A 16,860-nucleotide genomic window follows, 5' to 3' on the forward strand; every position below is an offset into this window, starting at 1 on the left:
GAATCTTGCTATGAATAGCCAGTGTGTTTGTGTGTTTAAATGAGCCTTGCTTCTTTTGTTTCACATAATTTTAATTTTTGACATTTAAAGGTTGCTCTATTAAGAAGGTGCACTTTGAGTGTGTACAGCATGCCATCGTTAAACAGATGGATCTTAATGGGCTTTTGCTATTATCATACCCAATTTATGGATGCTTATGGACTCTGAAAATAGCAGTAGGCCATCAATGAAGATAGATTTGCCTTGTGAAATGGACAAGACTGAGCATGAATACAGAATTTACTGGGCAGTAACTTACTGCAATGTGCATGTAACTATTTGGTAACCCAGTTGTCCGCATTAGGTTTCTCACCCTTACAGCAGGATAGAAACAATGGAACTAAGTGGTAAACGTAATTTACTACATAATCAGGTGAAAATTTGCCACATATCAGGTGTGGCCAATACTTGTTTTTTAACCACCCACTTCATCATCCTCTCAAGTGGTAAAAATACATTTCCCATGCATCAGTTGAAGATTTGCTGGAAAATATATGGTAAAAGGTAACCATTCTTACTACAAAATATTTTACTGATGAAAAAAGGAATGACTTCCTTTTAATATATTTGCATCTAAGAGATGCAAATATGCAGAACTGGGTGGACTCTGTGCTAAAATATTAACATTTCCATGAACAAATAAATCCCTATTAAACAATGCCAGTAAATAAAAATTTGCTTCCTACCCCCATGCCAAACACAAGGTTTAAATGGTTCTGAAACATGGAGAAAACATCTGTGTGCGCCAGTTGGCCAATCCAGAGAGATTATCACAGCTTTTGTATAAATAGAATTTAGGACACTTTTCTCTCTCTTCATTTTTCATGCTGCTTGGATTTATAAGTGTGAGATTATGGCATGAATGGCTCAGAAATACACAGAAATCTAAAGTGAATGATTTTTGTAATTAAAGCTATGGATGTTTGCCTTAATTTTCTTCCTTGTTAATTATACCCCTCAGTGTTCCTGTCTGATAATTCATAATAAAATATTTGGGCAACTTACACCAGTGAAGATTACCTCAGAAAAGTGTCTGATCACCTATTTTCTTTGGTCACACTTTGGTAGGATTCTTTGGAACTATGTGATTTGAAAGAATCCCATATTCTAACACAGCATGCCATATAGAAAAGATCCAAAAATCAAAGTATGATCCTCAGTGTTTAATGTGTTGATCTAAGATGACACAATTCATATAAAGTAAGCCTTGCTGCCAGGGTTGAAGCCACTTGAGAGCAAATAATCAGAGCTCCCAAGCGGACGTGATGTGTGCCAAAAGCTGCAAAACTTGTGTACAGTGCCAAACAGAAGCCACACAGCTTTAGGTCAGGGTCAGATCCACTCCTAAGCTCCTGAGTGGATCTAATGTGGTACTGTGGCTTTCATTGCCAAGTATGGACCGGAGGCTCCAAATTGTTACTTTGCAAATGTGGTATACCTTCAGCCAGGGTCAGATCCCCCTGGCACCATACATTAGGTCAGTGTTTCTCAACCAGTGTGCCTCCAGATGTTTTGGGACTACAACTCCCATCATTCCTGACCACTGGTCTTGCTAGCTAGGGATGATGGGAGTTGTAGTCCCAAAACATCTGGAGGCACACTGGTTGAGAAACACTGCATTAGGTGACAGGTAGGTTGGAAGCTCTGCCACCTGTTAACTGCAGCCTGCAGAGGCTTGGCCACAAATGGATCTGGCCTGCCAGTTAAAACTAGTTCTCCACCCCTTCCGTAACCCTTCAAGATGTCTAGCATTCTTCACTTGTTGGGTGGGGAAACAACAATGTTGGGGGGGGGGGTAGCTCTTGTTAGACAGACCCTAGGAATAAGCAGGCCACAAAGCATCCACAGTGCCGAAGGCACTTTCATAACATCACCTGCAGGAGACAAATTCCTCAGCCAGCCCACCAAACAACAACAGCTCCACAGAAAGCGAATGCTGATGGCCTGCAGATTATTGACTGCCCTCCCCACCCCAAAGGACGGATCACTCTGACAAGAGCTGTTCTTGGTTATACTGAAGAAAAAAAGGGGGTTGTCACAAAAGTTGCAATGGATCACTGAGTTGAGGCCTTTCAGCCTACATTGAACATTTATTCACGGCACTGAAACATTCTGGTGTATCTTTTGTTTAATTGGTTAACTGAGGGGAAAGGTTCTTAAGTCAGACAGATGGTAGCAAGGAAATCTTCACAGAAAGGAGAAGCAAGCAAATGCATCAGAGTTCTCCATCCCAGCCGGAGGAGCCATTCAGCATCCATATGAAAGAATGGGGTTTGTACTGGGGCGAAGGGTTTGCTCTGGACTTCTCTTGTACTGAATATCCCTCTCCATGGATCTAGATTATTCTTTGGCAAAACAGGAAACGTACCCACTGAATCCACATTGTACTGCTCTAACAATGAGGAGATCTTGATACTATATATACACCTTACAGATTTTTCATCTCAACGATAATGGTTATTTCTATGTAATTTGCTATGAGGCACTCAGTGTCTGCCATGTGCATTCTTTCCCACACGCAACTATTGGTGTAAGAGCCCATTATCATATGCCATAAGACTGAATGGCAGGTTAAGCAAAATTCACTTGACTTTCACCAGCGAAATGGAAGTTTCTACTCTTCTCCCTTGCAGCTAGCTCCCTACACATTCTCAAAAGCAGCTCCAGCCCATTGGGTGACAGGAACAAGCCAGCAGTAAATCACACCAAAGAAGCTGGAGTTAACTCTATTAGCAAAACAGGATCTGCACACGAGTCACAAGAACAGCAACTCAGGACTTGCCCTCATGAAGCAGTTGCCAAGACTAAAGGTCCTGCTTCCCCACAGCCGGCCATGTCTCCTCCTCTCCAAAGTGCTTTCCAAGCAATTGGTGCCTCTGCCTGTGTACCTGTCTCTCCTATTGCTTCAAGCCTTTCCTGGTTGTGGGCGATCAGGGGCAGGGGAACTTGTGTTGCCCCCTCCCGCTGCAACCTTTTCACAAGCCTGACCCATCTCTGCTTTTTGGCTTCCCTCCTCCCCTGCTTCAGCTTCTGTCTCTAATTCTGGACTTCTTTCTGCCACAGACTCTCCTGGCTCAATAAGCCCTGTACCTCTCCAGATTCTGACACCATCTCCTCCCAGTCTTCTCCCTCTGACCACTCATTATCATCCCACCAATGCTCCCTGGTCTCTGAGCCTTCTTCCCTTAGGGGTTCTCCAGCTGGTCATTCCCCCATCATTCCTTTGCATCCAACCAGTCCCTGACATCAGATGACCCTTCAGAAAATATTTGGCAAGGAGGTGGTGGTAGTGGTGGTGGGGAGTAAATGGAAGTGCCACTACACCAGCAGAACTCTGATGGCAGCACTCTGGTTACATTCCCAGGAGTGCACTTCATTGTTGTAGAGCAGGGATGGGGAACCATTGGTCTGCAGATGCTGCTGGACTCCAACTCACATCAGGATCCAGCCAGCACTGTCCATGGTCAGGCCTGGCAAAAGCTGGAGTCTAACAATATCTGGAGGGTCACAGGCTCCCCAACCTTGCTGCAGGACCATGGCTTTTCTGTAAGCAGACCTTTCCCTTAAGTTAGGAAAGAACTATAAACAAGTATGAGAGAGGCAAAGAGTCGTTTCTGTGGGCCTTGTTGGAGATTTCAGGTGCGATACTAACTTCCACCCAGCATTAGTGAGTCTCTCACAAATGGTCAGACAGACTGGTTAAGACAAAGGCATTCTTGCTCAGGGTGGTCGCAGCACTGACAATACACCATAGGAAAGGACTATCAAGCCACCTCCATGTATTTTTTTCTGGTCTATGGTTGCAAGAATGTGAAGAGGAAAGAGGAGAAAGAAAACAAAGTTTTTTATGTAGAAAAATAGTATTTGGCTTGGCACTGAAGACTTCACCTCCCACAAATAGAATGTCTTCTCTAGCCACAAGCAGCTTTTGATCCTTCTGGCAAAGGGGAAATATGGTGATTTTGATTCATTTTTTTCTCTCTTGCAGCCCGCGACACTTCACATACTGCTCTAAAAGATCCCCCAAGAACACTGTGGTGGTACTGGGGGGCACAACTTCCTAGACTGTCCCCTTTTTAAAAATTAAAATTAAAATGAAAGTACTCCAAACATGGAATGAATGTCTGTTTATTTTTATTTTCTGTTGATTACTTATGTTACACAGTTTTTAAAACCAATAAAGCATATAAAAAAGAAAGAAAGTACTCTAAACAGCTATTGGGGGGACGGACGGACCCTGAGAGCTAGTCTGACTTAGCAAACAGAGTAGGCTTTGCAGATTTTTGACTTTCTCTTCTCTATCATTGGATGCCCTAAGTCTGTATCTCGGAACCTCAGTTCCCCATCAGCAAAAATTGGATTAGTTGTTGTGAAGACGATAGAATTTGGAGCACATTCAGTACGCTGGAAAGTGCTGGAGAATTTAACCCCATACAAATGTCCAGCAGTAATGCACTCCCCATGAAAGTACAACTCAACTTCATTTCAAGACACTGCTGGAAATACAAGGGTTAATAGCACCATAAGAGATGGAACGGAACCACGAGATCATTCAGATCACCCCCGGCATGCTCATCCACACAGCATTCTTCTCCTCTGCACCACAAGCTAGACCATATCTTTCCAAAAGGAGATAGCAGGAATACTGTTCAATCAGCAGAAGAGGAGTAAAATCTTGAATAAAGTTGGGTTGATCAGCTACTGAAAATGTTTCTACAGCCAAACACAGAAACTGTACCAGCATGCTTGCAAGGCAGGAAAACAGTCTACTTGCCATTTTCAAGTCTACAAAGCCAAATTCAATTCCATGACATAAATACAGTGATAGCAAAATTCTTCAATGCTGAATGACTGCAGTGTCCGTCTCACCCGTGTGTGCGTGCCTACGGCCATGAGCTTTGCAACTGTATAAAGAATGAATTTCCTGTGACAAACAGATCTCTGAATGATTTTTGGTATATAACTCAGATCCTCTTGAACCGCTCAAGAAAAACAAACTATTCAATATAGCAAAGAGGGATTCTTTTTTTTTTTACCCAGAGAACTATTCCATTGTTGAAAGTAAAAGAACCTTTTAAGTTGATCCAAGAGTTTAAAAGGTGCCTGCATTGCACAGGGCTTTGGATGCTTTCAGCAGCCACTATGCTGAAGCTTGAGAATACTGCAAGGGCATGCAGACCGAATGATTTAACCCTCGTCGTTTGAGAGACAAAAGGCGCCTACCTTTCTGCTGCTTAAAGGACTGTATAGAGCCCGAGTGGTGAACCATCTTCATATATGGGAGCTTGGCTGTTGCAGTTTACTGAGCTTCGGGGAATCAAGGTGTTGCAAAATAGGAAACAGCCTGGCTTGCTGCTCCATAGAATCCAGCAGATTTGGAACAGCTATGTAACCCGGCACCTGCTTCAGTGAGCGCTCTCAGCTTGGAAGACTCTACTCCCTTCTGTTGTCATAGAAACCAGAAAGGCTGATCCAGCATCACACTCCCCTTAGTGGATGCTTTAGGTATAATTCACTACATCAATCTAATGGGAAATGCAGCAATATATTGTTCTGAACCTTCTGATGCTAGAAGCTGAATTCCCCCCACCCCGGAAGGTAAAGAAAGAAAATTCAAGCACATTCCCACCCCCCCCCCTTTTTTTTGATGATGATGATGATAACTGAATCAGCAAACCATTTCAAGACATCCATAGAAAGATACCCTTGAGCTAAAAAGTGGGCAGAAATTTAAATTTTTGTCAGAACACTGGTGACCAAGGAATTTTGCAGACTAGCAATGCACACAACACATTTGATTGTTTTGTCTTACCTTTTAGAGGTCCCTAGTTTAAGGTTTTTAAACGTCACTCACTTAACACGTGGCATTTTCTCCCTATGCCAAATCTCCATGTAAGGAAAAAAACTGTCCACATGGGTGACATTCATTGGGGTTTTTTAGTTTGCTATAAATACATTGACTGTGGAGCCAACATAGAATCAGCATAGAGGTATTTTTTTTGAAGAGAGTTCTTTTAATGACGCACAGGAAGAAGACAAAAACAAAAGTTTTTTTAAAAAAATATAAATTTTAAATGTAACACTTAGGGTACTTATGTATTATTTAAATATTGTGCTAGAGGTTTGGCAGTCAGGATTTGGCTTGCTCTGCATAAAGGAAAATGTTTTATCCAGTTACGTTAGAGTAGACCCATTCAAATCAACAGACCTAAATAAATTGCATTAATTCATTCCAGTGGATCTACTTGGAGCCTCTCCAATGTGAATCTGATGCTCTCATTGCTCTGGGTAGTCTCCCACATCAATAAAAAGCAATGGCTTGGAGCCAAAGCTAGTCATCCTTAAAGGAGACCCAGTGAAATCAATGGGACTTAAGTTAGCTTAAGGATAACTAACTCTGGATCCAATCTAATGGACCTCATGGCATCTTTTTCTCACGTTTGAGTCGTTTGTCAGCTTCAGTCAAAGCACCATGCCAACATGCAGCTTTCAGACAGAAATACCCACACATTTCAAAGCCACTGCTCCCTTGAGCGTAGGCAGAAAAATTGCTTTTCACACTACCAGATTTTTTTTTCTGTTTTAGCAAATCTGGAGGAAGGTATGAAATAGTTAACCCAAACATTTTTTGCCAGGTTGTTCGTAATAGAAAAATACATTTTTTTTAAACCCTCAGGCAGACAGAAGTATGAGACAGAAAATATGGCTGCTGGCGAAGGCCTGTTAAAAGAAGGCAAATATACACCCATAAAATAGGCTTTAAACTTTAAACTTTAAATTAAATTCATTTTCCTCCACTCCATCAACCTGTGAATATGAAATAAGAGATAATAGGCTGAAAATATGAACCTCATAAAATAAGCCTGATCCACCAGTATAAACATTGGATAAGTGAATAGTTTTATCATTGTGATTTAAGTAATTAGGTTTCAGACAGCAGTCTCATTAGGTATTGCTATCCTTCACCATATTACAAACACTATGAATGTGTTATATTATTAATACTAAATTCTGGGGAAGTGAGAAATCTTGGTAGGCAATGGCCAAAAAAAGAGAGCAATTATGCAGCATTTGAAATGTGCAACTGTTTTGTTAACCTAGAAGAAAAACAAAACTGCAGGTTTGCTAATTTGTTGTCACCCCTGAGCTAAACAAGAAAAGAAAAGATATTTTAGTGGCGCTAATGAATAAGAAATTAAATAAGCTCCTATGTGCCATCCATCCTACTAAAAAGTAGCATGCTAGTAACACAGCCAGTGTTGATGCCCTTCAGAAGTTATGAACTATAGCTCCCATCACATAGCCAGCATGGCCAACCCTGAGAGATGATGAAAGTTAGCCCACAATATTTGGAGGGCACAGCTTTGGTTACCCTTGATGTTGCTACTTTCTAACAGCCTTTGGAACCCCCTTCCCTCTCTCCCCGTTGTTAAAGTGTGGGAGAGCGCATCTACATTCTGTCACATATGAACATGTAACTTATTCCATATCCAGACACTAAATATCTTCCCACCCTCCAACCTCATAATGATTCAAGTAAGAACCACCACACACTCATGTCATCCATCCCATAGCATGTGAGGCTTGTTTTTTTCACTTCAGGGTAGGGCCACTATTTTGAGGCAGATTTCATCTCCCTGATTTGTCCCCCATACAAACGTCTCCTAGTAATGGGGGTTTCTTGGGCTGTGCGCATCAGGCATGAGAGAGCTGAATCAGAACCTGTTGGCTCCCGATTCATTGAGCAACAGACATTTCAGGCGATGCATTAGAAACCGCTGAGCTAGAGAATCAGCTAACTGAGAGCAGCCAATCCAACTCTGCTTCCTCTTATACAGCTTTAAGGCCTAATGTGCTTCCTCAGTCTAGGTAACATGTTGCTGAGGAAAGCCATTAGGTTTCTCCTCTGTACTTTCCTGCTCTCCATCTGCCTGATGCGCAAATGTCTCCCATGCTTAAGATCTCCATCGTTTCCAGCCTAGTCGTCTCTGACTTTCCCTCACTCTTAACTTGGGTTTATGGAACACCTGGTGGTGTATCATAAAGCCTAGTTATAAAATTTCCTTAATAGCCCCGAGAGTGAGTAATGCAAGTTGCATAGTTAATATAAATAACAATTGGCCATTGTGTACATCCACACCTCGTGTGGAATGGGCAAATAATCTGACCATGAAGAGGGAATTGTGCTGGAAATGAATCCATAAGTAATCCAGTACACAGAGATGTTGCATTTGACCCTTCATCCATCTGGGCATAATCCCACAAAGCGGGTTCTCCACTCATGGAGAGCACGTGTTGCGGAAGGGTTAACAAGACAACTCCCGCGTTGCTGGACGGGTTAGTTTGGATGGCCACAGTGGTGACTGGGCTCTTTATGTTGCTGGGGGGAAAGGTATGTTGTAAGTTAATGACAGCCATAGCCGTTAAAAGTCCTGCACGCAGCTTGCAGGTTTCACTTTTGCTGTGTGCAACGGATTTCCCTCCCTCCCTCCCTGTTTAAGGGTCCTTTTGCGATTGACATTGCTATGCCTGTCATGGGGTTGCCTGCTTTGGGGCAGGGACCTGGTAGGAATTTTGTCCATTTGGCTGATGCCATTAGGTTTTTGCCTACTGCGTAGCAAATCGTCACAACTTGTAGGGTTGGCGGTTAGGCATTGGTTAAAATTGGTTGGTGGAGGGGTAAGGAATCGGCTGGGCCTACCCCTCAGAAATGCTGAGGGGTATTCCATTAAAGAAATCCAGGGGCTCGACATGCTTTTGTCTGTACCCCTGCAAGGGGCTAGGGCCACGCAAGAGCCTCTGGGAGCATTCAGGGAGAGGTGAAGGGCCTAGCACCCAGCTCCATCCTCTCTCAGGGAGTGTTTACCTAAAAAGTACTGACTTCCCTAGATGGCTAGCGGATGTCAGTTCTGTCCTCGGGGGGGGGGGGACAGAGTGATGGAACCAATGCCTAAGCAACCACTCACATTGGTTGTATTTAAATAGCAGCCAAAATAATGCCAAAAACCTTAAACTTAAATTGCTGTGTGAAGTGTGAATTATTGGGGGGGGGGAGTCTTGGGACCTCGACACGCAACTCCCTGGGAGTCAGGATTTGTAAAGATTAGCTCATTCTGGGTCTCTATCTGGCAGGTGGGAAGAAATCAAGATATGCAGCTTCTCCCCATCACCAGACAGGGAAAATATTTCACCTTTTTATTTCTGATTATGATGCAATGGTCACATAGCCTCTATCCATACAAAGGTAATTATCCAGAGACCTGAAAAGGCATTCAAGAGCAAATGTAATTTATATTTTTGAAAGTCTTCTAAATATTCAGAACTCTCTCCCTGTTTAAACCTTTACATCTTTAGAATCATGAGTGGAATATAAGACTCTAGCCAGACCAGATCTCTTTGAACAAGCAAACTATAATTTGATGGTGATTTCCAATCCCCTCCTTTAATTCCTATGTCACTTTAATTCCAATTTTAGATTCAAATTGCTGATAAAACCCAAACAGTTTTACCTAGCTACCTCTGTAACAACAGAATCAATCAGATAACAATGTTGTTTTTAGAATAATAAGATGTGCTCATGAACACTGATAAGCCATGTACCGGAAGCTAGGCATCAATTTTTAAAGACCTCTCATCATTTTAAATCAAAGGAAGCCTATTTACAGTGTTTCTGGGTGCTTTTTTGCATCGCACAGACACAAACAATTGTGTTACAGAAACCAATTAAATAATCAGATATCGCTGCAGTGTTTCTGCTCATTAGCATGAAAAGAATTTAAGCAGAACTCAAATTGGACACTGCTGAAATTATCAGTTGAATTGTTTCAGTGTGTGATCATATTATGTGGGTCCTCCTTACAACATGTAGTTTAAGACCTGAGTTAGTTCGACAGTAAGAACTGCTTTTGTGGAAGGTGCTCAGGTAAGAATTTGGGCATCTCGGAGTCAGAAGAAGCCTAGAGATGAATACGAAATAATAGCCTTGTGGAGGCATGTGGTAAATGTGGGGAGCATTGCTCATTGGCCCCATATCTCTGCTGACTGGGAAGTCTGAAAGTGCTGCCCTTTGTGCATGTAGAATTAGGGGTTTAAAGAATGAAGAAATGCAGGAAGTTGGGGAAAGGGAAAGAAAGGTGTGAGAGGACCAGGGCAGGCCCAAGATACTCTGGGTCAGGGGTCTGCAACCTTTAAGACAAAAAGAGCCACTTGGACCCGCTTCTGAAGGAAAAAAAAAAACTGGGAGCCGCAAAACCATTGCGACATTTAAAACAAATATAACACTGCATATATTGTTTCTTAACTTAATGCTATATATACAGGATCGTGCAGTCAGCTGTCAATCTGAAGAAAAAAAGGACTTTCACTTAACAGTTCTTGTGCTCAGGTCTTGCTTGTGGGTTTCCCACAGGCGTCTGGCTGGCCACTGTGAGAACAGGATGCTGGACTAGATGGGCCATTGGCCTGATCCAGCAGCCTCTAAAGAACACACTGTTCTCCACTCCCAGCCTAGTTCCCTGACTCCATTTCTAAAACTGTCCAAAGGGGTAGCGGCTTCCTAGCATACCTAGATGTAAGCCCCTCATCCTATACAGGCTGCCACCCCTGCTTGCTCCACTCGCCATCCCCTTTGCCAACCCTATTTCCCCCACAGCTCACCAAACCCTGCCCCCTTTACACCTAACGGTCCTAACCGAAACCCACCTCTCTTTGCACCTCACCCAGCCCCTCACCCATCTCCCTGCCTGAAGTCCCTCCCCTCCCTGCTTGGCCCAAGCCCCATGCCTTTTCAAAAGAGGGGGAAAGTGCTTCAGAAAGCAGTTTGCCAGACAGCTGTTTTCATATGAAATTAAGGTTGCAAACTTCTTTCACCACTCCTGCTCCTTTGAGCAACAGTCTGGCCTGGCAGAAATTAACAATCAATACTGTAGAGGTGTTGTTGTTTTTTCACAGCACAGAGATAGCTTATGATTCATTTCCTCTGTATGTCGGGTGCAGGAATTGTTTAATAATAAGAACCAGTTGCTCTTTACAGTTTGATGGGTCAGTGCGTCTGGCTGTTAACCACAAGGCTGGTGGTTCGAGCCTACCCAGGGATGGCTCACAGCTGTGGGCAGGATTCCTGCATTGCAGGGGGTTGGGCTAGATGACCCTCGGGACCCTTCCCATTCTACAATTCTATGATTGTATGAAATAATCCTTTAACCAAATATTAAGTGATGCTTTATTGCATTCTCTGGATTTTTAATACAGCTGTTCCATGCTCAAAACTAATCCAGTTACAGAGCAGGAAAAAAGGCATGGAAGAGTATTCCCTTTTCCAAAGGGAAGGAGGGGGGAAAGGCAGAGCGGGCGAAGAGGGCGGGGCACACACACAAACCACAGGGGAGCAAGTAGAGGTGGGGAAGTGTAGAACACTGGCTGTGTAAAGCAGCCTTTGTCAACCTGGTGCCCTCCAAGAGACTTTGAATCAGCACCAATCAGCAAGAGATTTACTGTATTGAAGTATGTATTGAAGGGGGAGAGAGCTGATATTGCAGCTATAGAACAGAAGCAAGCAAAAAAAGGGGGGGTGAATGAAAGAACAGTGCTCAAGAATGTGAAGGGTAGGTTTATATTGTAGCAGAGCAGAAAGAAGAACTTATTCAAGCTCCAGTTCTGGCATGCAAGGAAAGGGGGCAGGGGAACAAACAGTCTCTCTCTCTCTCTCTCTCTCTCTCTCTCTCTCTCTCTCTCTCTCTCTCTCTCTGTGTGTGTGTGTGTGTGTGTGTGTGTGTGTGTGTGTGGCAAAGGGGGGCAGAGAGAAGAAGGATGCAATGAGGATGGGGGGGGATAGAAGAAAAGGAGGACCAGTTTGAGAGGGAAACACCGTGGGGGGGGGGAGTGAAGCGAAAACTGAAAATCCTAAAAGGAATTTGGGGGGGGGGAGGAGTGTGGGGAAAGAGAGAGAAGCATGGGGAAAGGGGTGGAAAGAGAAAATAAAAGAGAAAAGTCACTATCAGGTTTGGATTGGAAAACAGCCTTGCATCCTGTGGAATACACTTCAAATGGTAGATCTTGTTAAAGGAAACCACTTTTTTATCATTCAAACAAAAGGTCAAAACACCCCAACATTTAATTGTTATTTCCTCCGTCCTGTCATCAAAAGGGGGCAGGAAAAAGGACCTTATACATTTTATGAATGAGTAACAGATGGGACTCTAAGACTGAGGAAACCCCTTTTTCAGCTCCTGACTTCAAAGGTGCTATGTGTTTACACTTTCAATTGACACTCTCAATTGGGAGAGATCAGATAAGACAATAGGTGTGCATTCCAAACCCGCTGATGTTACAATGGACTGATCAACGAAAAGCAGCCAGCAAGGAGGCTTTACTTTAACAATTAATATAAAATTGAGATTTTAACCGATTCACAAAATTCCAGTGCCTGCTCCCCTCTGCTACACAGAACTCATAAATAAAGCGAACCAAGAGCACTCGACCACCCTCCTACCCCTCTTCCCCCCCCCTAGGAAAGAGACGAGCCCCCACCCCTTACACACCTCTCCCGCTCGCCCCACCTCCGCCTCCCGAGGAGGCGGCAGCAGCAGCAACAACAACACCATTTCAGCGGCTCCTCAAAAGCTGCCCTTTCTCGCAGCCGCGCCCGCCTCTCTCTTTCCCAGCAAGCGTGTCTCTTTAACCCTATCAGGGCTGGGCTATCCGTGCCTCCGTCACCCAACTCTTCCAGCCTCGGCAAGTCCACCATTTCGGAGCCGGCGAGTAGGAAGCCCCGATAGGGTTAAAGAGGCTGCGTGAGCCAGGCAGGGGCAGAGAGCCACGGCAAAGCTGTAAAGGAGCCACATGCGGCTCCGGAGCTGCAGGTTGCCGACCCCAGCTCTGGGTGAACCTGAGGTGAACCACAAAATGTTGCCTCCCTGCCATGGAGTAATGGGTGAGTGAGGATATACATCAGGAGCAAGGGGGATATAGAGATCCACATTGGGAATGGGGGGGGGGAGCAAGACAAATCAAACCAACCTTACCCAATAAAGAGCCAGGAAACCTCAGAGGGCAGGTCCCACCATTTCTTCTCTAGCTGTGTGAGGAGACTAGCTACTGCAGAGGTGGACAGTGGGGCCCACGGTGGGGCTGTTGAGGTGGCAGATCTTGGCCTGTAAGGATCTTACCACAGCTGTCACTGCCACCACAGCAAGATGATCCATTCCCTGGAGGCTGCTGCTCCTGTGGATCCTGCTGCCTGAGGCAGTTGCCTCAGCTTGCCTCATGAGTGGGCCAGCCCTGGGGAAGATCAACCACCCAGAAGGGTGGTGACATAAGGCAGGGCATTCTCAGTGGTGGCACCTCAGCTATGGAACTCCCTCCCCATTCAAGTTTCCTTTGTCAGCTACTGTACAGATATTTAAGAGGAAGCCTAATATCTTCTCATTTGGTGCTTGAGCTGAATTACTTTAGAGAGACCATCACTTTGATCTTAGTATAGCTTTGTTATGATTATATAGTTTTATTATGTGGTTTTATTCTTTCAGTTGTTTTATTTATCTCTGTTTGCCAGCTGCCCTACACTCCAGATTGGAGAAAGGGCAGCATATAAAAGCACCAGATAGTGGGCAAGTGAGATAGTTTAGCTATTACACACACAACAACACACACACACACTTTTGGAATAGTTCAGTTTTAAAGTAACAAAGTTCAGCTAAACCCTTGTTGCAGATTGTCACCAGACCGATAAACATTTTTTCCCATACAAGTAACCCGCCAGACTCATCGCTCAAGCTGCCCTTCTGTGCTGCAAAGGCATTAACTAGAAAATGCAGGTGAAACAGGAAGAAGACCAATATATAGTCTGCTACAAACAGAAACGACCCAATTAAAATGAGATTACAGTTTCTAATGTTTGCAGTTTTTAAAGGCAGGGTCTCCACAGCCTTTAATTGGTATGCATCCACAATGGGAACCAAATGAATGCATTTTGAATTGGAAATGAGCACACAGCTCTTGTCATGGGCCAGAGTAATTTTACACACACAAGACGACTTTTTGAAAATCGCTGGAGCATGTAGAAAGCACACACACATCTGATAAATAATACAGTGCATTTTAAGTGCTTCCACAATGCAGTGCTCACTTAGACACTGCTTTTAAAAAAAACCACACACAATACTGTGTGTCCACATGAAAGAAGGATCTTTCTCTATTTTAAAGATATCAGTCTCTTCCCTCCCCCATCAATCCAGAGTCTCATGCTCCTGTTTAAATTATATTACTTTGTTTTGCCCAATTCTATTTTCAAATAAAATCATATCATTTACAGAATGTTCCAGAACCAGGAGGAAATGTACTTTGCTCTATGGCAACACTCACTTCTGATACCTGCAGTATCTCTACAGAAATGCAGCTGTGACAGGGATGATACCTTACAGCAGGGGTCCCAAACTAAGGCCCGGGGGCCAGATGCGGCCCAATCGCCTTCTAAATCCGGGCCACGGACGGTCCGGGAATCAGCATGTTTTTACATGAGTAGAACGTGTTCTTTTATTTAAAATGCGCCTCTGGTATTTCTGTGGGGCCTGCCTGGTGTTTTTACATGAGTAGAATGTGTCCTTTTATTTAAAATGCATCTCTGGGTTATTTGTGGGGCATAGGAATTCATTCATAATTTTTTAAAAAAATATAGTCTGGCCCCCACAAGGTCTGAGGGACAGCAAACTGAAAATGTTCGCTGACCCCTGCCTTACATTGAAGAGACAGAATGAACATGACAGCTTTGGCAGGGCCATCTTAAGCATGTCGGGCGCCCTGGCGCCGTGGTGCGGAGATCGCTCTGGCGCCCCCGCCCCATTTCTTATCGCAGCTGGTGGGCGGACGCACCGTGCGGCACCCCCCTGGCAACCCCACGCCACCCAGCCTTCCCCTAGAGCCAGCCCTGAGTTGGGTCAGATCCCCAATATCACACAAATTCTAGTTACAAAAGCCCCATCCTAAGTCTGCAGTGATATAGCCTAAACTAAACACTGGTCATGACCTCTGATTGTGTGTGTGTGTGTGTGAGAGAGAGAGAGAGAGAGAGGGAGAGAGAGAGAGAGAGAGAGAACAAGCTAGGCTCCTTAGTTACCTCTTCATGGCTGGCTGAAGATCAAGTTCTTCAGTGCTATATGGCTGCAGGTGTATGGTTCCTTTACTTGCATGTAAAAGGTTTCTTGTGGATAACATCTGCAAACTCTAAAGACCCTCAGAAACAATGGAGAAATGATAAAGTAGCCCAACTAAACAAAGACTGCTTTTTCTTTATCTGCATTAAAGAAGCATTCACTGCCACTCCTTCTATGTACATGCATACTTAATACGTTATATTCCAAAGTTGCAGTTTCCTGCTCTATATATAAGGCTACGGATGGGGAGAAATTTAGTTCACATTTTAATGCACACTCTGCCTAATCTGTGACTCCCAAATCAACAGCAAAACTGAAGTGCAGCTATCCTTCAAAATATGCGCTTCTCTGAACTCCAAGGTGACGTTTTCCAGCTAATGAAAATGATAGATTCAAATATTAGGGAAATATATTAGGGAAAATTGCTTGCAAAAATGTATGTATTGTGGGAAATTGTGTACAAAAAGGTATATATATTGACACGCTTGAAAATGTAAACAAACTTTCATGCGACCTTTTTTCCTAATTGCAAACTGATGTAGATATGAGAAAACTGAACTTAAAGTTGGAAAACTGAGAAACATAAAGTGAAATTGACATTGACAGATTTGTCTATCTCTAACAGAGGCTTCCAGCACTGCCTGGCTGATGCTGTGTCACATTTCTGAAGAATTTAGCAGTTCTGCTTCTATTTTTTAAAACAAGATATTCCCTTTAAAAAAAGTCAACATTTTACTTTAAAAACAACAGAAACTGCCTTGTTCAAGTCAGACTTGCTCATTTTATGCCACTTTTAGCTTTCTGAACTGGGTCAAAATACTCAGCATCTTCTCATTCCAGCAGTGTTCATTTCTTTGCCAACAGGCAATGTTTTGTTGTAATACTGTAGAGTCACTGACTCACTGCACTGCATCCTCCCTGATGAAATGTAAAAGCTGGTGGATTTCTACTACCTGCAGGGGAGAAAATAATTGCTCTAGAGATCTTGCCTGTATATGAAAATATGTGAAAAGCCGTATGTCACCTGTGGGATCAAAACCAGAGAGGTGAACTTAAAAATCAATATCGATGATTCATTCCTGCAAACTGAAAGTGGGAGATTTATCACATTTGACACTGTGAGCTGGGCAAGTTCTCCAGATTATTATTATTATTATTTTAAAAATCTCTGTCAATTTACCTCATTCATCTGGAGACATTCACTCATTCCCTTGTAATGTTGATCTTGGCTCTGAGGAACTACAAAAGTGTCAGCTATGCAAAAAATAAAAATAAAATAAATTGTGGCTTTGGAAATGTGGGCAATTAGCCACTGGAGAGCAATTTAAGCCCATCTTCCTGTTAGCTGTCAAACAAAATCACGTTGGAAAGGCCTGGGCTTCTAGGGGTGTAAGAGAACAAACTTACTAGTCAGCATAACACAAAGAAGATCTTTAAAGGGTTTGCCTCTTGAAAAGGATCAGTCCCTCTCAGAAGCCTAGGGTGTCCCAGGCCACTTTCAGCTTTTGAGGCCCCTAGCTATTAAAAAAAACCAATAGTACACACAAAAACAAAATAAGGCACCAAAAACAAGAGTGAAAATAAATTGATTTTTTTATTTAACAAATGCTTCTGTGCAATTAAATGGGGGGAAAACCCTTTTGTTCAACAGCACAGTTGCTGTTATGCATAT

The 16,860-nt window shown here is 43.4% G+C and overlaps 1 protein-coding gene across 3 annotated transcripts in view; it reads right to left on the reverse strand.

Annotated features, from left to right (window-relative positions):
* The window catches only part of ANO3 (anoctamin 3), a 233,229-nt gene that overhangs the window by 149,797 nt on the left and 66,572 nt on the right, over positions 1–16,860 (reverse strand). The window contains exon 1 of one of the 3 annotated variants that reach the window (XM_088668117.1): positions 5,263–5,484. The exons of the other annotated variants lie outside the window; for them this stretch is intronic. Within the exon in view, the coding sequence (XP_088524243.1) occupies positions 5,263–5,314 (52 nt within the window). The 5' untranslated portion in view covers positions 5,315–5,484. Of the gene's footprint in view, positions 1–5,262; positions 5,485–16,860 lie in introns of those variants that run through there. 3 annotated transcript variants of the gene reach the window in all.

This window comes from Zootoca vivipara, chromosome 1 (genome assembly GCF_965207765.1).
Source record: "Zootoca vivipara chromosome 1, rZooViv2.hap1.1, whole genome shotgun sequence".
Classification (NCBI taxonomy): Eukaryota; Metazoa; Chordata; class Lepidosauria; order Squamata; family Lacertidae; genus Zootoca; species Zootoca vivipara.